This window comes from Anoplopoma fimbria, chromosome 14 (genome assembly GCF_027596085.1).
Source record: "Anoplopoma fimbria isolate UVic2021 breed Golden Eagle Sablefish chromosome 14, Afim_UVic_2022, whole genome shotgun sequence".
Classification (NCBI taxonomy): domain Eukaryota; kingdom Metazoa; phylum Chordata; class Actinopteri; order Perciformes; family Anoplopomatidae; genus Anoplopoma; species Anoplopoma fimbria.
The window spans coordinates 9,811,694-9,835,395 of NC_072462.1; the positions used below are offsets into that span (position 1 = coordinate 9,811,694).

General features: G+C 40.2%; 1 protein-coding gene across 8 annotated transcripts in view; it reads left to right on the top strand.

Moving 5' to 3' along the window:
- Positions 1-23,076, top strand: part of tpm2 (tropomyosin 2 (beta)) — a 33,254-nt gene extending 10,178 nt beyond the window's left edge. For 2 of the 8 annotated variants that reach the window (XM_054613155.1, XM_054613159.1), the window contains 5 exons: positions 131-201; positions 2,552-2,627; positions 5,541-5,603; positions 5,719-5,788; positions 21,847-23,076. In XM_054613155.1, coding sequence (XP_054469130.1) covers positions 131-201; positions 2,552-2,627; positions 5,541-5,603; positions 5,719-5,788; positions 21,847-21,929 — 363 coding nt within the window. In that variant the 3' untranslated portion in view covers positions 21,930-23,076. Of the gene's footprint in view, positions 1-130; positions 202-2,551; positions 2,628-3,420; positions 3,497-5,540; positions 5,604-5,718; positions 5,789-10,395; positions 10,769-21,846 lie in introns of those variants that run through there. The other 6 variants (XM_054613157.1, XM_054613161.1, XM_054613156.1 and 3 more) reach the window with 4 other exon arrangements.
- Positions 23,077-23,702: the final 626 nt, after the last annotated feature.

Consider the following 23,702-nt stretch of genomic DNA (forward strand, 5'->3'; position numbering starts at 1 on the left):
TACATTCACAATTAGTACAGTATGTAATTGGAACACAGTGATAGAGCCAGTGAGGATAAATACTAACCGTCGGTGTAATGACAGATCCTCTGTCTAAACAGAGTGTGTGCTGATTGCTGATTGTCTGCAGGTTGCTCGTAAACTGGTGATCCTGGAGGGTGATCTGGAGCGCTCAGAGGAGCGTGCCGAGGTGGCCGAGGCGTAAGTCAACACCTGCACCATGAAAAGGCTACACCGACACAAGAGCCACCGTCCATTATTCATGTTGCCATAGTAGAGATCATGTGATCACTACTATGGCAACATGTGATCTTACACATTCCCTTGTCATTGAGGAATGTCTTACTTCATAACAATATAATCCCCTATAGATTGGTTGCACCCACAAGGATCCATTTAATCTATGATAAGTACTAATCAGAGTTTAACAAAACTAGGTTAAAAATGAGTAAATCTTGATTTGAAATGAAGCAGATCTCCTTTGCACAATTGTTTAGTAAATCCAAGTTTAAAGCAAAAGCAAATAGTTTATCATTATGGAGATGCTTGCTCAACCAAATTAAAATAAATGAATTAATTTGCATGTTTCATATTTAAGAAAAGAAAGCCAACCCCTCCTCACCCGCCTTAGGAGTATTGGAGATAATTAACACAAAAACTACATCTCAGTCTCGTCCGTACATTGCAGGCTTAAGCATCAACAGCAACGAAATCTTATAGGCAAGAGCTTCATAAAATAAAAAAATACAATTAATAAATATAAATAATTGAACTAATAATAATAATAATAATAATAAGGGGAAAATATAAATAATTAGCTAGCTAGGAAGTCAGTAAGTTAGCCTAACATAACTCATGATGGCTTGGCAGAGAAGCTCTAGTCTCTGAATAAAAGGAGTCAAACAATTCAATTCAATTCAGTTTATTTTGTATAGCCCCGAATCACAAATTAGCCTCAGAGGGCTTTACAATCTGTGCACATGCGACATCCTCTGTCCTTCCCTCACATCGGCACAGGAAAAACTCCCCTAAAAAAAAACCCTTTAACAGGGAGAAAAAAGGAAGAAACCTATGGGAGAACGACAGAGGAGGGATCCTTCTCCCAGGATGGACAGAATGCAATAGATGTCATGTGTACAGAATGAACAGCATAACAGAGATACAACACATTCAATGTATATGACATAAATGATTCATATAATCAGACTACTTATAATAACAGCAGCAATTATTACAGTAGAATTATAGTTATGAAAATAGGGATAGTAATGTGATTAATAATAATAATCGAAGTAGCAGTGGGTGTCAGTCGGCTCACAGCAGGAGGCACGACTACGGTCCAGGTACCACAACGATTCATGGAAACCTGCAGAACGAGAAAGCAAAAGGGCTTCAGGGTGGAAGTAAAGCTAAAATGCTTAATGGTACAGGTAATAGTAATAGTAATGTGACTAGTAATAATAATGGTGGTAGCAGTCGGTGTCAGCAGGGCCGTAGCAGGATGCACGACCACGGTCCAGGTACAGCCACGATTTATAGAAGCCTGCGAAGCGAGAAAGCACAAAGACTCCAGGGTACAAGCAAGTCAATAAGCGTAATAGTACAGGCAATAATCATAGTAATGTGACTAATAATGATAGTGGTAGTAGTAGTGGGTGTCAGCAGGGCCTCAGTAGGTGGCACGATGACAGTCCAAATATAACCCCGATTCCTGGGAACCTGCGAGGCGAGAAAGCACAAGAACTCCGGGGAAGAAGCAAAATCAGTAATGTGCATAAATAGGAGATTAATACATAAAGATGTAAACAACAGACAACAGGAAGGAAAAAGAACTGCCTGTTGGTCAAATATTCCTGTTCAGCTCCAGAGCAGTTTCCTTGCATAAAACTCACTTGGATTGAGTCTGACCATTGACTTTTTTTTCAATGAACTTGTTCATTTTTCTCAATCAATCTCAAAATGTTAACCATTTTAAAAGTTAAACCTCCTCTAAGTGTAAGTTTAAAGTTAATACTGAATCACAGTTCATAGTTTAGTTGCAACAACATTTAAATTCAATCCAAAGAGGTTTTCAAATGTCTTCATTTTGAGTAAGTTTTAAAGTTTGGTGTAACATGATCTAAAGTTGAATCATGATTTAAGCCTTGTTGTTGCAACCCAGCCTCGGTGTTTGTATTGACGTGAAGTGTAAGTGCTGTATGATTCTCTTAACAAATGCAACTAATGATTGTTTTTGATGAATCTACTAATTCTTTTTACAATCAAATGATGAATTATTTTTTGTTAACATTTGACATTTTGCTGCTTAAATGACCTAAATGTTGGGGCAAGTATTGAAATGGTTGACTAATTATTTTCCGTTGAGGGACTAATTGATGATTCACTTGATCATGTGGCCATGTGTTGGACATATGGAATAGAGACCTACCTGGGTGTGTGTTTATATGCCATGCATGCCTGAACACCCCCCTCCTGTGTGGGACCTGTTACTGTTTGTTGTTGTTTTATGGCCGCCCTGCCCACTGTCCCCCCCCCCAAACTAACCCTTCAGGAGAGTGAGGGAGCTGGAGGAGGAGCTCAGACTAATGGACCAGAATATGAAGTCCATGATGTGCGGAGAGGAAGAGGTACTTACTGTACGAACTCAACCAGGGTCTATAATTCTGCACCTCTGACCTGCAGCCTCTCAACCCCTCTCTCTGATTTCTGTCTTGCTTGCACTTACCCTCGAGCATGTCCTTCAAGTAGCACTTAAAGCATAAATCTGCTGATATTCTATGTTGTTTTTCTTGTGAACGAATCCCATGAAAAGACCAAACCCAACGATGAATTGCACAGGTTTGCTTATCATAGGTGGAGAGCACACAGTGAATTTCTGTAGTTTTATGTATAATCATTGTTTTGGTTTCGATTTGTAACTGCAAGCACTGTAATGGATGCCTATTTGCAAACAGTTTTAGCTGATCCTTTTTCAAAAAACTGAAAAGTTAAATTCACGAGCTGTTTTCAAAGACTTAAGTCTTGAGGAAGAAGAAATGAGAGCCTCAAGCTCATTGGTTGAGAGTAGGGACGTCTGAAAGTATTGAGAGATGCAATTAACGTTGTTAGTTTGGGTCTGCACATGGGGCTTACTGAAAAAATATAGAATACAACAGGCTTATTTTTTCAATTAGTGAATACTCTGTATCCTAATTTTGGCCCACATTTTCCATTTCAAAATTGAAAAGCCTCTTTTGCTGTCTTACTCCGAGTCATATGTTACCAGACAGTGATCCACCTTCTGTCTCTGAGTAAGACAGACAGAGACTTGTTAATAGAGATTGTTGGAGAAGTCCTTCAAACAATGTCAGGGTCTGCTTTCCTGCCTTTCAAATCACTACTTTGTCTTCTCTTGCTTTTCCTGTCCCTTGCCTTGCTCAGTAAATCAGGTGACCTTGAGGAAGAGTTGAAAAATGTCACCAACAACTTGAAGTCACTGGAAGCCCAGGCCGAGAAGGTACAGTAGGAGCAGAGGGGCATAGGGCCACGGGACCGGCCAGTCACAACAGAACTACAGACATTTAACAAATTCAAACGCACATGGTGATAGGAATCCATGTCCACTTAACAACTCGCATACAGTCCTCATTAGCTCACTATGGAGACTTAGGGACTATAGACTGTACATAAAAGTGGACGTAGGCCTTGTGATGTCACCCGTTGGTTTGTGGACTGATGTTTTGAAGCCTGGAGTGCCGAGATTTTTGGCCGTCGCCATCTTGTTTTTTTGCAACAGGTGAACAGAAGTTGACATATTTGGACTGAGGAGGAGTGACGTAGGGACGCCGATTACGGCTCTGGTAGAGACCTGTCAATCACAGTAACTCCGCCCTGAAGCATACTCTGCTTTATGGTCTATTTGACTCTAAATGGACCATAATTTACTAAATGAACATCATGCTGTATTGAAAAGACTTGAAACTAGAGATTGAGACCATAAACTTTTACTGAGGGAATAAATCAAGAGAGAAGTAGAGTCATTTTCTCATAGACTTCTATACAACCAGAGGAGTCGCCCCTGATGGACAGTAGAGAGAATGCAGCTTTAAGACATGAAGCATTGGATTCACTTTTCGGAACCATAGGTTGTCGCCTTGTAAAGACACGAGAAACAGAGTTTAGAGGAGGAAGATCCTTGAACAAATGAAGCAGTGGCTGCTAAAATTGTCATTTTTGCTTAGAAAGGTACCCAACTGAGTGAAATGACCCAGAAGTACCTTATTGTGAGGCATGATAAGAACTGGCCGAATTGTCTAAATGCTAAGGAAAGGGGCATCGTTTTTTTCTTTTCTTATCTCCTTTGGCATAGGAAACACTGGCCCATCCTTTACCGAAGTAAAGGAGATAATAACGTCCCATAATTCCTTGCAACAGCACCACAGCAGGCCAATGACATTTTTTTGAGTATCTGATTGCAGACTTTAATTCAAGTTCTGCATTTGACAAGATCGAAAGGTTTAATATCTTGAAATGTAAATAAAGGCTTTGAAAGATCCTACACTAAGTTTATAATAATTAAGGTAACAGGTATGTCAGTATATAACAATGTCATTTCCAGCTACCATCTTTGTTTAGATGAAAGGGATAGTTGTGAGGTTTGGAAGTGGGGTTATTTAAAGTACCTCTCCATAGTCGGTCTATGACCTACACTAGATGTAGAAACAGACTGGAGTACTGGCACAGAGCAGAGCAGTGAACTGCTGAGGACGGCAAAAACGGCAAACCACAATTTAGACACCTAAAAAAATCAACATCACTCAAAGTGAGTGCTATATTTAGAATATTTTACCGCCTTAACTTGCATTCAGACAGCCCTTTCCGATGGGGAACTGAACTGGAAGTGAAACTTAATGATCTCTTCAAAGCCAACAGGCTCTTTTAACAAAATCTCTATAAACAATTTTCATTTTTAGTTCAGTTTCATGTAGGAAAAACATTCTGAATACAGTACTTAAACTTGTTTTTTTTTTAAAGTGTGTAAAATAGGCTTTGCTCCTGTCCCGTCCACAGCAGTACATTGCTTTTCTCCCGCACTGGTACTCCTGTCTGTTTCTCCAAACTTCATCTACTGTAGTAATACACTGACTATGGAGAAGAACCTCACACAACCCCACTTCAAAAAATGTAACCATATATTGACCTTAATTTAAAGATGTAGAATTGAAAAGTAGGGAATCGGTTAAACCAAAAAAATTATCATGTACTGCAGAAAGTATTGTTAAACAACCTTCTGGGTTTTTTAAAGAAGTTTCGACTCATGTTTCAGAAAGGCCGATGCTCTGTGACTGTAACATACATGAGGGGGCACAAACTGCGGTTAAAGTATCATAATGACAAGGTTCAAATGCCCTACAGCTATCTGAATGTTTTACTGTTTAATTCTGTTTCACACCAAATTCTGCACAATTTGGATTGCTTCTCTTAAAGAATAACAGCATAAGTGTATTTATCATCCATTTATGAAGTACGCATTTTAATACCTTTTTGTATTTGGATTTTAGTACTCACAAAAGGAGGACAAATATGAGGAGGAAATTAAAGTTCTTACTGACAAACTGAAAGAGGTGAGATTCTTTCTGTTGTTGCTGTTTTTGTTGTTTACTCCATATGAAGTTAATGAACGTTCATAAAACATGCCAAAGAGCATTGACATGAGTTGTGCTGTGGTTTGTGTCAAAGGCTGAGACCCGTGCAGAGTTCGCAGAGAGGTCTGTGGCCAAGCTGGAGAAGACCATCGATGACTTGGAAGGTATTCAACACTCACCTGTGTAACATGCCTGATATCTGTCATGCAGTGACTAATGTTTAAGTAACAGTCATCTTTTGCTAGTTCGGGTTCTGCTGTTGGAACTGAATTGATGACTGGCTGGAAAACTGTATTGTTTTGACTGATGAAGCCAAACCACCTCTATCTAAATCATTGCATGTGCATGTTTATTCAACTTGAGCGTTGACGTAGTCACAGTGTGATCCCTTTTGTGTAAATACACAGTGATCACCAGATTAACGTACCCAATGACAGAATGATGATACTGACACGAATTATCTCTGTGGTTCTTCCCCTTTGCGGACTTGTTACCTTAATGAGCACGGTTAGATCTGTGAAGATTTGTTTAAGCAGTCAAACTGAGCCTGGGTGATCTCAATGCCACCTTGAGCTTTTGATGTGACTTAAATTCAGCCATTAGCCTCCAAAATCAATGGCCCTGGTTACCCTTTTTTTTCAGTTTTACTTTTGTCATCGGATGCGCCAGATCGGAACTCAGCTGTGTTCGAACGTGTGTCCCCACTAATTGGACGATGAACCCTGTTTCTTATAAATCCTTACAATAAAAGTCACTTTTATTTTTATTTGAATCAGCCAAATCTCGATATGTTTTGTTGTCATCAACAGTAACGTTACTGTAGTATTGTAACATGAGATTCTTTGAGGAAATGTAGAGGCCCCTAAGAGCTGTTGCTATTGTGGTCATCCCTGCACGCACTGCAGTTGTTTTTTTTCACACCCTTGTGCCCTGCGTGGGCCCCCCTTACATCCACACTTGTGACATATAACAGCTGTGTGACAGAATTTCTTCAGCTGGCGTAGGTAAATGGTAGTGGCCTTGTTCTTGTACAGTGCCTTTCTAGTCTTCCGGCCACTCAAAGCGCTTTAACACTACATGTCATTCACCCAATCATACACTAACTAACCCTACACACCCATCCACACACCGATGGCAAAACCCTCTGGAGCAATTCGGGGTTAAGTTAAAACACATCGACATGGACTAGACGAGCCAGCTCTACCTTCTGAGCCACAGGGGGTGGAGCCAGAGTGGCCCACAGCTGAGAGGGATACGCCTATACTCATAGAAAAGTTCTGTATTGTGTAGGCTTCAACCTCTAAGAGCTGTTATTGGATTAAGGTCGAAGCTGATGTAGTCTATGTCCCAATGTGACACCAAGGTCCACAAGCAGACAACATAAACCAGTTCACAAACCGTAAATGCCTCACGTAATATGGCAAGGGGGCACAGACTGTGCCATGTTGAATACCTTGTCAGCCGTGTGTGGAGACACACACACACACACACACACACACAGAAGAGTGGGAAGTCGATTATGTACCATAATGGTCCCCATGCAGCCCAGTAATCCCTTATGATCGCAAGGTTTAAAATGTGCCAGATCAGGCAGTGCTTCATCTGCCGTTCAGCACATTTAACACTGAATGCATCTCAAAGATACAAACGGATGAAAGGGCAAGGAGAAAACCAGAATGCCGCTGCGCAAATGTCTGCCCCCGTCACTCCTCGTAGGAGGGCCATGGATGACGATAAAGCGCTAGTTGAGTGTGCTCATATTACCTGCGGAGACTCCACTTCAGCTGTACTGTAGGCTTGTGCGATGTGGTCACACAGCAAGTGAATCAAAAGCAGTTTTGACAGAGCCACACCTTGTGAGTGCCCTCTGTATTGAATAAACAGCTGCTGTGTCTGCCTTATGTTTACCATGCTTACCACATTCTGAGAAAAAGGCAAATACCCTAATGAGAAATTATTCTTGACTAAAAGGACTTTTAGTCAGATTTGGCTATAAAGGTGCTGCCCTCTGTTCCCTTTATAAGAAAGGCAGGACAGTGAGACATATGTAATTAAATCACAAGTTAGTTTACAGATGAAGGTTTTACATACCAACATATGATCAGCTTATGAATCATCAATCTAATGGATAAAACTTCCCAAGTGTATATAAAGTGTTTAAAGTTAGGTCCATCTTGAGCAGCTACAATATTAAGGAGCACTTTAGTACTGGAGTGATTACATCGCATGGTAACGCTGCCAGTTGTGTCCCAGCTTGGGACCTTTTTGCTTTCCTGTCTTCCTCTTCACTTTCAACCGTACAAAAGATATCTTGCAGTTTAAACTCTGAAAGGAGCCATTTTGTAGAATGAATACATTTCATTTGATAACTGTAATGTTTTTTATTATTATTCTTCAGCCAAATTAATTGCCTTTTTGAGGGCTTTATCATGCTCAAAGTCTCACCATATTTGACAGGCATATCAGGTCTGGTGAAAATTTTGATATTTTCAAGGTCTCCCATTTGGATATGACAAAATGGCTCGCTAGCGCCCCCTACAAAAAAACTATTAAAAAATATATATTAATTCGGACACCGTAAGTCCAATCGCGGTCCAGTTGACACACATATGCACCTGAATAAGCTCTACAAAAAATCCTCTTGGGAGCCTTGCCTACCGAAATTTTCCGCCATATTGAACTTTTGTAAAAACGCATTTTTGCAAATTCCTCCTACACACTGGGTCCGATTGCTACCAAATTCTCTGTGGATCATTATTGGATCAATGTCATCGAAAGTTATCAAGAGCTTGTTGATATCTCATTTCGTTTAGAAGATATGGACCAATGAACTTCATAGGGGGCTTGGCTATGTATATAAATTCACATAACTTCAAAACCATTTGACCTATCATCACGAAATTTGCAGCCTAAGTGCACATTGCATTCTGCAACATACTCATCCCATACAACCAATAGGGGGCAATACAGTAATTATTTCAATTTTCTGGTTTTAAAGACATTTTTCGTCGTTTTCAGGAGTTATCAAAATGCTAAGTTCTCATCAAAGGACCTTGACGTGGCTGGTTCAGGTCTGAACACATTCCACTGCAAACATTTTCACAAGGTCATAGCGCCACCTAATGGCGACAGGAAACGACACGTTTTATACTTTGATGTACTCCTCCTAGATGGTTGACCGCAACAACCTAAAAGTGTGTTGGGTCCCCCTCAAGACTTTGGTTTTGCTCGCTGATAAATATTGTTAATTTGCGTTAAATGCTGTTGCCGTGGCAACGCATCATTCGCCATTAAGCTCGCTTAGGATGCTTTAAAATTCCTGGAACTTTGCACATCTATTAAAAAAAATTGAAATGTGTTTTGGCCTTTGCCGTTAAAAATGTACTTTATAGCGCCCCCTACAAGTATTCAAAATAGCAGCCCCAGCGTTACGTTTCACCTAGATGTATGAAATTTGATAGGCATATGTAGACCTAAAAAAAGTCTCTTGGGACCATGCTCTAAAACCAACAGGAAGTTGGCCATTTTGAAAATTCTGTGAATTTTCCCCCAATTTTTTGCTGCTATACTTTTTCGAACTCCTACTATGAAATTTCTCGGATCCACTTCAAATTTGGTCAGTACAATCTAAAGACCTTTGTGATTAAGATTTATTAAAAGCTTTACATTAGCTGGAACGGCCTAGCCGTAGCGGACGGCCATTTTAAGTGTTTTTCCAATAAACAACAAGCTGATGTAACTCCACTGCACTTGCTTGAATCTGCCCCAAACTTTACATGCTTGATATAAGGAATGGTCTAAGGATGTCAACAAGCCTATTTTCACTTACTGTCAAAGCTCCACCTTCTGCCGAAAGGAAAACAGCATTATGTGACTGATATACATGACATTTACATGATGTGGTCTACACTTGATATAGATCAGTATTATGCTTGTTTATGTCTGTTATTTAGCACCACAACGTGAATACAGGAAGTATTGCTCGTGGTTGCATTGTCCGATTGGCAGCAGGCATTCACAGCTGCGTCGGCCGGCGTCCCGCCGGTACCACCGACGTGCACATAGTGCGAGCGAGGGTCCGATCATCGCTGCTTGCAGCTTTAATTTTGCTTTTGATTGCAGCATGTATACTTGTAATGGAGTATTTTTACACAATGTTATTGCAGCGTGTAGTTAAGCATAGAGTCCGAGTACTGCTACATGTTTCTGGGTTTGAAAATGAGGTAACACTAAGACTTACATCTGTTAGATGTGACATGATCTGATTTTATTGACACATCCAAGTAAGAGACAAGCTTCCCACATGTATCATTTCGAGGAAGTGTGGACTTCCAAAATGGCTTCCAGAGGGTTTCCGGAATGCACTAATCATTTCCTTATGCTGTTTAGGGAGTGATTGTGATTCTGTTGCCTCTGGCATGTGTTGTAAGAGCTGTTGAGAGGAGCAGTAATTGATAACACTGCATGGCCTTGTTCAGTTTGTGTGTGTTTGAACCCAGTCTATAGAGATCAGGGATGACATTATTTGTCTGAATGAGCTTGGAATTGAATCTTGGTGAGCTGCAGTAACCAGCTGATGTGGTGATATTAACAACTGGGACTCTTGGTCAGTTTGAGGGATACCAATTTCCATTAATTTTTCTTTTTCTTGTCCCTTTGCCTCTTTCCATTTCCGTTCTGTGCATCTGTTTGTTTGGTGCTTTGTCTCTTTTCTTTGTGTCTGTCTGTGTGTGTGTGTGTGTGTGTGTTTGTGTGTGTGTCCTCCTTCCAGATGAGGTGTATGCTCAGAAGCTGAAGGGCAAGGCTCTCAGCGAGGAGCTGGACCTGGCCCTCAACGACATGACTACACTGTAGCGGCGCTCTCACTTCCTCTTTGCTCCTCCTTCCTGTCTGAACTGTTGTTCGCCTGCTTGTTGTCGTTTTGTTCCATTCCACAGTGGTATCAGGGGCTGGACGATTCTAGAAATGCAATGTGCTGAATCCACCCATCCGTGTTACACAGCACTAGTCTTTGTACAGGGTTAAGTTATTGCTCACCCAGTCACTGCTGTGTGTCTGCAGGTTCACTTAGTTAATGTGCTCTCTTTATTGAATATTCCCCCTCTGTAATAAATGCATTAAAGCTCTCTCTACTTTTCTGTCTACTTCCAGTCTTTGTATTTTGCTTCCTTCTTCTACCTATATTCATAAGCAGTGTATGAATAATTAACAACAGCTCTGTAGCACACCATGATGTATTTGTACACAGAAATAGGGGTGGCTGGATCCAATCCCAAAGATCGGTTTCAGGGCCAATCTAGGCAGTTTTTAATTGATCGGTATCGGCTATATTGAGATATTTAGCCCTATCAGTTCCTTCGGTTTAAGTCAGGTTTTTTTGCTTGGGAAGCTTACATTCACAGCAACGCAATGAGTGAAGCCGCTGTGAGCTCTCCGCTGAGCTCCATGTGTGTGAAGAGTGGCTGAGACCTGACCGTTGGTTAAACACCACAAACCATAAAAGCATTGAGGCTATTTATCTTATTCATTACCTAAATAATGTGCACTCCCTCTTGCAATTTGCTGTCACTTATGGTGGATGGTGTTCCACCACTGACAGCACAGACAACCACACTCACCACACCACTGGATGTGCCACAAAAAGCCCCTTCAGCCAAAGCCCCAAAGCGTAATTTATTAATGTAATCCGCAAAAGAGATAAGGACAAAGGCACCAAACACTGAGGACACTTTTTTTTTGTGATCAACTTTTTATCGCGTTAGTCACAACATTATGGTACCCAAGGGCACTACAGACTAAGGTTTAGGCACATACAAACAGCATTTAACACAAACTATATACACATCACCATTGCCTTGCAAAGAAAGATACAAAACATAGATAAATAAATATAATAAATAATAGAATCCACAAGCAGACAGACTAAACAAATAAAAAAAGAAATCAAATTAAATTAAAAAAGAAATAATTATTATAATTATATTAAAATAAACAACCTATAGACAAAAGATAACGTGTATGTTTAGATCTTTTTACATTTTATCAAAGTGACACATTTTCTATGCAAGAAAATGTGGGTTCGAAAGAGAGACAATGAGGATATCTCAAGACTCCACAGTGGATGCCCGTGCTTTATGAATTACAGCTAATGATCTTTCTATCAGAGCAATATCCCTAAAATGATTCAGCCATTCCCTTATTGATAGAGAGTCTGGAGAAAACCAAGAGTGTATTATGGTCTACTTGGCGGCCGTTAAACCGGCAAATACAATTTTCCTCAGGGCTAACCTGAAATTATCACTAAAGGCGGAGTGATCATTGAATAAAAATAAAGTGGGCTGTTTAGGAATTGGAAATTCCAGGACTCCAGACACTTAGCTACCATAGACAAAATATTGGATGTAGAGGGGCAGAAAACATGGAGGTTTGTACCAACATAATTCTGGCTACATTTAGTACAGTATGGATTATCTGTGAGCTTCATTTTAAAGCGCCTGTATGGTGTGGCATAGAATGTATGCACAATCTTCTAGTGCAGGGGTTTTCAATTTCATTGAATGTGAGCCTTTCAAAAACCTTGGAAAAGGTAGGCTACTTTTATTGAAACATCACGAACAGAGGGCCTATGCCTACTTTTAAAATTGAACTGTCATTGCAAATTCATAAACGATCGTTTTCAACAGCAGACAACTTAACAGACGCCAGTGTCAAACTGCGTCAACACGACGCATCAACACAGACGTCAACTGAAATAATAATAATAATAATAATAATAATAAAGATATCCTAACAGACGTCAACACATTCCATATTCCGATTTAGCCTACTTTTGAATGCGAACAGTGTTTTTGAGCTGAAACAGCCTCAAGTCATCCTGTACTTGTAGCCTTGACCGGTATTTGTTTTTGATCAGAGCGGAAAACCCACATTCACATACGTTTTTTTGTGGGCTCCTCCCTTCTGCTGACTTCGGTGGTTGTATCAGAAAGCGATGCATTTTTCAATGGGCCAACTTGTTTAGCCGAACAATGAGTTAACTGCTATTGTAACTGCTAACTGCTAATATTTCTTCGCTTGGCGCCTCCCCTGCGACTCTTTGGCGCCCCCAGGGGAGGTCCTATTGAAAACCACTGTTCTAGTGAATGAGCTGATGAACTGGGTTTTTGGATGAGATAACATTTTTAGCCCAAATATTATTCCAATTTAGGTCTAGGTCCTGTCCCTCAAGGTTCACGTTTCTAGGCCTCAATCAACCCCAAAGTCTTGGCACTTTAAAAGATTAAACCATTGTAAATGGTGGTTACCAATCCAGTAGAGGATGCCCGAGGGTAAACCCAAGTGCTTAGTGGATGAGATGGTAAAGGCGAATCCCACGGAAACCTGTGGGCGCGGATTGCTGCTCTAAGTTGCAGGTACAGGAACCAAGAAAACCCAGGAAGAGAATAACATTCTTTAAGCCTTTGGAGTGAAAGTAATCCATTACTATCGTACAGAAAGCTATGGATTCCTGCAGAGGCCCAACTATCGTTATATAATATATGTACCAGAATTCTGTAATAAATTGTAATTATACCAAATTGGGGATCGATCACAAAGTTTGGCATTACAGCCCATATGTTTCGGGACATCGAACCAAATTTGCAGAGAATTACCTATAATTGGCCCAAACATTCTACACCCTGAACTAGGTTTCACCCCACAGAACAGCACATCTGCTATCCTGTGGGGTTTAACCAGTTACTGTTCTATCCTGGGCTAAATGCTTAATGTAACTAAAGTGACATGAAACAGTATACTTATGAGTAATGAAAAAAAAAAAAATGAAAAATATATATATATATATATATATATATATTATATATACAGTGGGTACGGAAAGTATTCAGACCCCTTTAAATTTTTCACTCTTTGTTTCATTGCAGCCATTTGCTAAAATCGAAAAAGTTCATTTTTTTTTCGCATTAATGTACACTCAGCAACCCATCTTGACAGAAAAAAACAGAAATGTAGAAATTTTTGCAAATTTATTAAAAAAGAAAAACTGAAATATCACATGGTCATAAGTATTCAGACCCTTTGCTGTGACACTCATATTTAACTCACATGCTGTCCATTTCTTCTGATCCTCCTTGAGATGGTTCTACTCCTTCATTGGAGTCCAGCTGTGTTTAATTAAACTGATTGGACTTGATTAGGAAAGGCACACACCTGTCTATATAAGACCTTACAGCTCACAGTGCATGTCAGAACAAATGAGAATCATTAGGTCGAAGGAACTGCCCAAGGAGCTCAGAGACAGAATTGTGGCAAGGCACAGATCTGGCCAAGGTTACAAAAGAATTTCTGCAGCACTCAAGGTTCCTAAGAGCACAGTGGCCTCCATAATCCTTAAATGGAAGAAGTATGGGATGACCAGAACTCTTCCTAGACCTGGCCGTCCAGCCAAACTGAGCAATCGTGGGAGAAGAGCCTTGGTGAGAGAGGTAAAGAAGAACCCAAAGATCACTGTGGCTGAGCTCCAGAGATGCAGTAGGGAGATGGGAGAAAGTTCCACAAAGTCAACTATCACTGCAGCCCTCCACCAGTCGGGGCTTTATGGCAGAGTGGCCCGACGGAAGCCTCTCCTCAGTGCAAGACATATGAAAGCCCGCATAGAGTTTGCCAAAAAACACATGGAGGACTCCCAAACTATGAGAAATAAGATTCTCTGGTCTGATGAGACCAAGATTGAACTTTTGGCGTTAATTCTAAGCGGTATGTGTGGAGAAAACCAGGCACTGCTCATCACCTGCCCAATACAATCCCAACAGTGAAACATGGTGGTGGCAGCATCATGCTATGGGGGTGTTTTTCAGCTGCAGGGACAGGACGACTGGTTGCAATTGAAGGAAAGATGAATGCGGCCAAGTACAGAGATATCCTGGAAGAAAACCTCCTCCAGAGTGCTCAGGACCTCAGACTGGGCCGAAGGTTCACCTTCCAACAAGACAATGACCCGAAGCACACAGCTAAAATAACAAAGGAGTGGCTTCGGAACAAGTCTGTGACCATTCTTGACTGGCCCAGCCAGAGCCCTGACCTAAACCCAATTGAGCATCTCTGGAGAGACCTGAAAATGGCTGTCCACCAACGTTCACCATCCAACCTGACAGAACTGGAGAGGATCTGCAAGGAAGAATGGCAGAGGATCCCCAAATCCAGGTGTGAGAAACTTGTTGCATCATTCCCAAGAAGACTCATGGCTGTACTAGCTCAAAAGGGTGCTTCTACTCAATACTGAGCAAAGGGTCTGAATACTTATGACCATGTGATATTTCAGTTTTTCTTTTTTAATAAATTTGCAAAAAATTCTACATTTCTGTTTTTTTCTGTCAAGATGGGTTGCTGAGTGTACATTAATGTACATTAATTCGATTTTAGCAAATGGCTGCAATGAAACAAAGGGTGCAAAATTTAAAGGGGTCTGAATACTTTCCGTACCCACTGTATATATATATATATATATATTATCTTTCAGGGTTGCTGGATATCTCAGGCACGGGCGAAGCCCTCTCTGGGAGATCTGTTTCCTCACACTGTCGAAGGCTCTTCTCCTCTGAGCGGTTTCATTGCTGTACTCCGGGAAAGACAGCAGCCTAGATGTTAGAGTTTGGCACTTTTTGGATGTCTGATGTGTGGGCGCAGACGGGAGTGCTCCGAATTTTTTCTCTGTCCTGATGTCGAAGTAGTAGGAAGATGAGCGTCCGGGGACGGTTGTTTTTTTTCCTGGGTGGCATAATTGTGATGAGCCCGCTGAATGGACATCCTTCTGGAGGCTGCCCACAACGTGTTTAACCGCTTTTATGTTAGCCGTTGTGGCAGCAACTCTGCCTTGTAGAGGCTGTCTTCGACTGCCTCTCTCACGGCCAACTTAATCTATTTCTCGTTGTTCTTGATCACGAAATTTCGTAGGGACACCCAGATGTATAGACTAAGACAGTTTCTGAAATGCAGGATATTTTGATAAATTGTGGAACTTTTGAGACAGTGCTCCGAACTAAGCGTGCATCACGTCCGCGCAGCCACCGGAAGTCCCCTGGAGGACACTTTTAAAGGGGATGAGGAATTCCCTCAAGACCGCAACAAGGCCAAAAAGATTATAGAGAATGGGCAAAAATACTTGATCAGGTATCTTCAAAGCGACAAAAGTCCTTTGAGCAAAACAGTAATTTTACCTGGCAGAACACGGGAGTTGCTGGTTTACCGCTGCCTCGATCGGTGACTTAAAGCAGTGAAAATATTCTATAAAGCGTACCCTTAAACTGATTTTTTTGGTGTCTAAACAGGTACTCCTGTCTGTTACTACGAACTAGAGCGTGCTGACCTTCATCTACTGATAAGTACATCAACAACTCCACCAAAAATCTGAACTATCTCCTAACGTTTAAAAGAGAAACGCATGAGCGTTCATGCAACATGGAGAGAAAAGGAGGGCAGATCAAACATAGGTTATAATATATATCTGTTTCACAAGGAGCTGTTTCTGGATAAGACAACTTACACTTTGCTGTTCGTTAAAACAGATGGTGCGCATCTTTAAAAAATTTGAAATAATATATCACCATGAATCTTCCCCATCTGGATATTTTTATTAAGACAATTATTTTGTATCACTAGTTTTCTGAAATGTATGTTTAAATATCCCAATGAGACATCGTATCAAATATGGGTCAATATGCATAGATATCCATAACAAAACATTGGATGAAGCCAAGCTCTTGACATAATAGCCAGAGGTTTTTGATATATGAACAAATTCCTCTGTGAAAAAACCTTCAGAATATAACAAGTATTGAAACTGGAAAGTTTGGTGTATGTAAGTGCTACTGAACAAGTATGACAAAAATAAAATAATGTAGAGAAAACAGCCTTTAAAGATAAATATTGTAAAATGACATACATTTTGGTGAATAGGGTAAAAATATTGAACTAAAATATATCAAAATCCAACTTCCCCAGTTGATAATTTATTTGAAGTTACAGTCATATTCTCTCTGCTCAGACACCTTGATTAAAAAGTTTGCGTGCGTCCAACCTTATCTGACCTAATTTACTGTGACTCATTGTCTGACAGAACGCTGAAAAAAAGAATTTATTGTTGGATTGGATTGGAGCCTGAAACTCTGCACAGCTGCTGTTAAATGGGACCTCACGTGTATAGAGACTTTCAGTAAATTCACCTGAATACTAGATATCAAACACACAATTCACCAACAAGTACTTATTAAAGGTTTCTCAGCAATGTAGTGAGGCATTAATCAAAATGCATTCATTGAACATAGGCAACATGGTCATTTAGCCCAAATGCAGGTGGTCCATAGTGTCCTGTGTTGGACACTACAATCTGCAAAGAGAGTAGCATTGGTGATGCACAGTGAGGGTGTGTGAGGATCTTTGAACAGTTGTCACACCTTGTTACAGAGAGTAGTGAAAAATACACTACATGGACACACTGTCACGACACAATTCATAGATATGACTGCCTTGATTCAATCAGTGACAAAGGCTGTTTCATTTTGACAGTGATGATGTAATTAATCACTTTAAAGAAACAGTGTGTAACATTTAAGGGGATTAATTGGCAGAAATGGAAAATAATATTTATAACTATGTTTACATTAATGTAAAATCACCCAAAACTAAAAATTGTAGCATTTTCCTTAGCTTAGAAAAAGCTGATTATATCTACGTAGGGAGCGGATCTTCTTCCAAGGAGTCCGCCATCTTGCACCGCCATCTTTCTACAGCAGCCCAGAATAGACAAACTGGCTCTAGCGAGAGCCTTTCGCACTTTTACACTATCTGAAGGCTGGCGTTCTGACACCAGGTATTAAACTGGCCCTGGTGTTAAATTAAAGATGGGTGTATTGATAAACAACAAAGTTACTGGTGCTTTTTAATGTTTTTAAGTAATTTATAGAAAAGGAAGTCAGGAAGACAGAAGTCAGGAGGACAGAGCTCAGGAGGAGTGATGATACTGACGGATGTCTGTATATTTTATTCTTTATAAACTTCACTCAGAAGTGTTTTTTTTATTTTATTCAAATATTAGATTTGTTTCCAGTGAGATATTAATGACTTTATATACTGACTTTGCTGTTGTAAACATAACTGATGCTTCTCTAGAAATGGTACGTATTTAATCAAAATGATTAATAACATCTTATCCTGTTCTGAAGGTATATATCTTTTAAATTCTATATATGTTTTTAAAAGCAATTATTTAGTCATGTAGAAAAACTAAGTATGAATAAGAGTAGCTCCTTGTAGTAATAAAACCCTAAAGACAACTCTCACTACCTGTAGGCCACCGTAGTTCTCCAACACGCTTGGAAAAGGAGTGGTGAGTGTAGGGGTTATTTAGTTGGTTGCAATCTGCAACACACCACTAGATGCCACTAAATCTTACAAACTGTTAATTTAATGTGGTGAGTGAGTCAAGTTCATGTTTTGAGAATAACTGTAAGAAACAGTGTTTCAAAAAATTAATATGAAGATATAAATTATATTTTACAGTTCATAATTTCCTAATAATTTCCTGAAAATTAACAACGTATATAATGTGGTACCTATTATTTGCAGTTTTAATTCCCAGTGTTACTGCCTGATAATGACACTGAATTACTTTTTCTCTTTATTTTGTATAGCCCAAAATCACAAATTACAAATTTGCCTGAGAGGGCTTTACAATCTGTAGACATGCGACATCCTCTGTCCCGGAACCCTCAGACAGAGATCTGTAACCGGGCTAAGTGTACCCTAAAATATTTTAGTCACTTCTCTGCTGAATATGCAAAGATGTGAAATCTGGTAAATCAGGTAAACATATAGTTCAAAATATATGGAAAATAAAGGTTCCATTAATAAATGCATACTTAATTGATTGTTTGCTTGGATTTAAATGGAGGGCAGGTGATAATTCTGTAGTGTACTTAAACTCCAACTAATATTTACTTTACTTATTTGCTTAAATAATCAGTCAATTATTATTTGATATTTCTATGAAAGAAAATGAATCAGCAACAATTTTGGTAGGTGACTAATCATTTAGTGTGCTTTCTATCCGTTTAATATAATTCGTTATTGATATCTTTGTGTTTTGGAGCAGTAGTCAGTCAAAACCAGTCATTTAAGAACTTTTGGCCAATTCAATTTTTACCAAACATTTTAGAGACTTAATGTTTTTATTCAATTAAATGTTAAATAAGTAATTGATTAGTTGAAAATGAAAATAATAATTACTTGCAGCCCCGGTATACAAATCACATTGGTTTCTTTTCCAGGAAACAGTTTTGCAAAGTAGTGCAGTGTTAAAGGACACAAATGATGAATAATCTGACCCTGTCTGCACCATGAAGATAACACCACCAATCAGTTTCTATACAGCACTCTTTGGGAAGGAGCCCATGCACTCTGCAAGGTCTCAAAAATGGAGGACTCATGGTCAGTCAGGAGTGACCGCTGCCCCTCAATGGCCATACCCAGAGTTGAAGGAGGCCCGGGACCATATGCCAAACCTTCCCGTCCAGCTGGGACAGGAGGTCCATCCTCATTGCAAGCTGCCAAGGATCCCACTACAACAGGCTGAGGAGCATTGGGAACCATATCCTAGATGGTCACCTTGGGGGCACTAGGAGAACCCTGTGATCGCTATCAGGAAGATCATAGAGGATGCATAGAGAAGACCACTTGGCCAGGCGTTGGCAAGAACATTCATCCCAAGTGGGGCACCGGTCCCTGCCAAGGAAAACCACAATGAGTTGTGCAATCTGAAGTGAATAGGTGGAGACGTACACCATGCAGTAAAGATGTGCGGTCCCTCCATCACCGGCAATCAACAAGACACTTGTGTGCTACTCTGACCATTACTCAACCGAGAATCCATGTGAAGGCCGTTGTACCACCTCTGCAGGGGCCGTAGATGCAGCAACTCCAGGGGTATGATTGCTCCACAGACTCGGCTGCCTTCATAAAATAATCCTTTATTAGTCCCACAGCGGGAAATTTGTATGCATCTTGTTAAAATGCGAGGACCCTGGGACATGCCAAATGGTAGGAAGGCAAACTGATCGCTTAACCTTGAATGGCAAAGCGAAGGAACTTTCTGTGTTCTGGGTGAATAGGAACATAAACGGAGGTGTCTCTGAGGCCTATGGAGGTAAACCACTCTTGTGGAGTGATAATCTAAAGGACGTTGATGTTACGAAGCATCCAAAAAGGGAGGACCTTGAGATACCTCCCAGTGAGCAATTTTCCGTTGAAAGGACTTTTAAAAGATGACTATGGTCACCGCTGAAAAGAGGCTCAAAATTGGTTCAAAAGAGATTTAAAAATGTTTTAACATCTTTTAACCGTCACCGTATTTTAAAGGTATTTTGAACTTAGTAAAATATGTAGCAATTCAATACCTAATCATAGTAACATATTAACAGTTTCCACTTACAGGACAAAGAAGGCACAGGCAACACTTTGTATTTATTAAGCATCAATATAAATATAGCATGATATAAAAATTCAACTACAATGAAACTAAAAATACATGATTGTTGAACAATATCTCCCTTTCCTTCTTTAGTGTCGTCAAAGCCTCCCAGGAGCCTGTTTCCGATGGTCTGCCATATTTCAGATGGACATCTGTAAATAAAACAAGCATTAGAAAAAATATTCACTTATGAACAAGTTTTGAAAGTCTTTTCACCGGGGACCAAAGTTGTTTGTGGGATGGGCCTACTCTGGTACTAAATGCCCCAAAGCAGACTTGAAACAGAAAGTTTGAAGCTCTCCCCGACAAAGCAAAACCTCACCCGATCCCCGTTAGGTGGGGGGGCTGGGGCCCACCCTTTGCTGTCCTGCGTTCCGGGCTTATGCACTACTCCTGTGGCCTGCTTCTACGTCTCTCTTCCATTGTTTGCGGGAATCTGAGTTTCTCTGAGAAGACCCTGAGGGTGGAATGTCTGCTCCAAACAGGAGGCCCTCCATCTGACGCAGTCTCTCCTCCCTAACAGAGAGTGTCAAAATGATGCAGTCAATGCATTTGTCGGACAGGGTCTCTCTAAGGTGGCCTGCATCAAAACACTTGGGGCACAACTCGTTGCCGTCCTCAACCTGAAGTTAAGCTCCACAAGAGGCACACGCCAGCATTGTTCAATGGAGGGTCCAGCTAGGAAATCTGTTCGGGAACTGTGACACAGGACGCAAATCAGAACCTCTAACAACTGGAACACTAGAACACCTAGCAATATGAGGAATTTAATAGCACAACAGACTGTTTAAGACAGTCAGTCTAGCTGGTGAGCGAGCCAGCACTATGATAAGGACGCACTCAAAATCCTCCAGATAGGAAAAATGGAGAGGTAGGAGGAGAGGTAGTCTGTCAACCACAGTCTTAGAGGGCAACAAGGTGCACTCTGATCATAATGTTGTGGGAGGGACGACAAACACCAACAGCACAGAGTGTGCTTACCTTCCTTGGACCTGCAAAATAAAGACATGAAACACAGATTTAATTGAGCCATTAACCTGCAGTAATTGCCAGGCTAACATAGGAAGATCAAGGAGGCCGGGTATAGGCTACCACGTGATATTTGTAGCTGGGACACACAGGTAGCATACACGTAATGCAACTTTGTTTACATACGATCTTGACCAGCATGGAGTGCAAGGAGATATGTCCACTTTGTTTATTGCCACTGGCAGTCAGGGGGGAATGAAACAGAACTACCTTCGCAAAGGTGCACCATATTTTTCCTCATAAACCAATCAGCAGATTGGGCTTTTTGGGGAGGGGGACTTAAAGAGTCAAGCACTAAGACAGAGTGTTTTAGGCAGAGGGTAAATAAATGTACAATCAGACAGACTGAATGAGGAAACTTTTGAACATTAAAGCATGTAAACATGATCCAGTATGTTTATAGTACAAGTATGAACCCTAGAATGAGCATTATTTATCTCCTTAAAAGCAGATTTGCAATGTTCTCCAGCAGCATTTCATTATTTACTTTTGATCCTCTGAAACCTGTTGATTTAGTTTCTTGTCTGTTTTAGCAAAATTTTTCATGGTTAAACAACAATTTTCAGACTGCATAAAAACTGTAGAATTAGAGTGACTGAGGTTTTCTGTATCACCAGTTCAAGACAGGAAATGTTTATGGAAACTCATCTGTGACTTTGTTTCCTTCTCCAGAGAAACTGGCCCATGCCAAGGAAGAGAACCTGGACATGCATCAGGTCTTGGACCAAACCCTTCTGGAGCTCAACAATCTATAAAGAACTTTACAAAGCTAGGTGGAGGACAGCAAGGTTAATCTCTCAGCATAACATCTAAAGTTGTTATAGGTAAAAACAAGTTATGTGAGAATTGGTTCAGATGTAAATCTATGGAGCCCCTGAAATGACATGAGCAAGAAAGTGTATATTGCAAAATGAGAGCTACCTTGTGTACATGCACTGTAAAGGTAATCAGAAATTAACTTACAATCAAAAAGTTCCAAGCATTCACCCTTGGGCAGAACTATCTCAAGAGCAATTGTTCCTATTAGAGACTTTTCTCTTGTTTGATCAAACTTGACAAAGCATTTCTCATTGGGCATATATGTTTGTGTAGCAGAGCCCACTTATGTATTGACATCTTCTAAGAATAATGATAATAATGTCCAAAGCTTAATTGAGGCGAAATTTCTTTTGGAAGGTATCAACAAATGCTGTCTGATTGGGGCATCAAATCAGAACACACATATTTAAGAAGGGAATGACCAAGAGCATATTTAGTCTTTAAATTTGGAGGACTTGTTGAAATGTCTCTTGTTTTACCTTGAGGGGCAACATACAAGGTGTATTGCCTTCACAACCGCTCAAAGTGTATGTGGTAGTGCATCTTTTCTAGTAAAATGTACTTATTTTAGATTGGCTACATTATTTGAAGTCATTCTTGGCAGGTGTATTGGGCATGTCACAACATTAGATTAGTCATCTAAGTTACTAATAGAATAAACTTGTAGAAATATGAGAGCGGGACTGATTTTCCATGTTAAAATATGAATTGAATAGTGGTGGTGGGAGCTGTCATACTGACACCTAACCAAACTGAATAAAGGTTTTATATATTGTAACAAAAGAGCTTTCCTCAAAAGATAGATATCATCATTCTAGGAATTCCTTTGAGATGTTATCACTTTTTACAGTGATGTCATAGTCTGACATAAACATCGTTCATTACCTTGCCAGAAGGTTCTCCGTACAGCCCTGTCAACAAACTGCGATCGACAGACGCTCACAAACAAATAATTGCTTTCAGTAGTGATATCTGTCTGTGTCTTTTTTTACTTTGACATAAGGTAAAGTTTGATCGATTCCGAATTATTACCCATGTACTGATTCAAAATCACCAGTGTAAACCCTTTTGGAATAAACAAAGCAAGTGACTTGACTTCATTGTCATCGATTGAGTGATTATGGTGAAAAACATAAATTGCATTCAAGCTAGATATTTGTGAAGTGGTGAGGATGACCAAACAGCAAGTCTCACCGTTTCACCATCCCATATTTAGCCTTTTGGTTCAGGGATCCAACCAATGTCCTCCCCTAAAATTTACAGGCCAGGACTTTCGGTTAGAGGATGTAGTGAGTTGACTTACGTGGAGAGGCTCCCGACTAATTTGGATATTTTACCTTTAAGACCTCCTTTGTGTTTTACTTTTGCCGCACAGCAAGTTGTCGAACGTGCTCATCTGGGTAAAGAAAGAAATGACATCGAAATATAGCAAGCAAGGAGGATTACAAACTCACACAGAGTTTACCAGGATATGAGTGTGACCCTTGCCAGAAAGAGAGCGGCTTTTAATGACATTAAACAGAAACTGTACAGAAAAGGGGTCCGCTTCGGACTGTTACACCCAGCCCGCGTGCGCGTCACCTTTGAAGGAGAATCCGTCTACTTCGACACCCCTGAAGAAGAAAAAGCATTCTACGACCGAGGGATAGCTGGTTAAATAAGTTTTATAAAGAAAATGATCTCCAATATTCCTACCCTAAACTCTCATA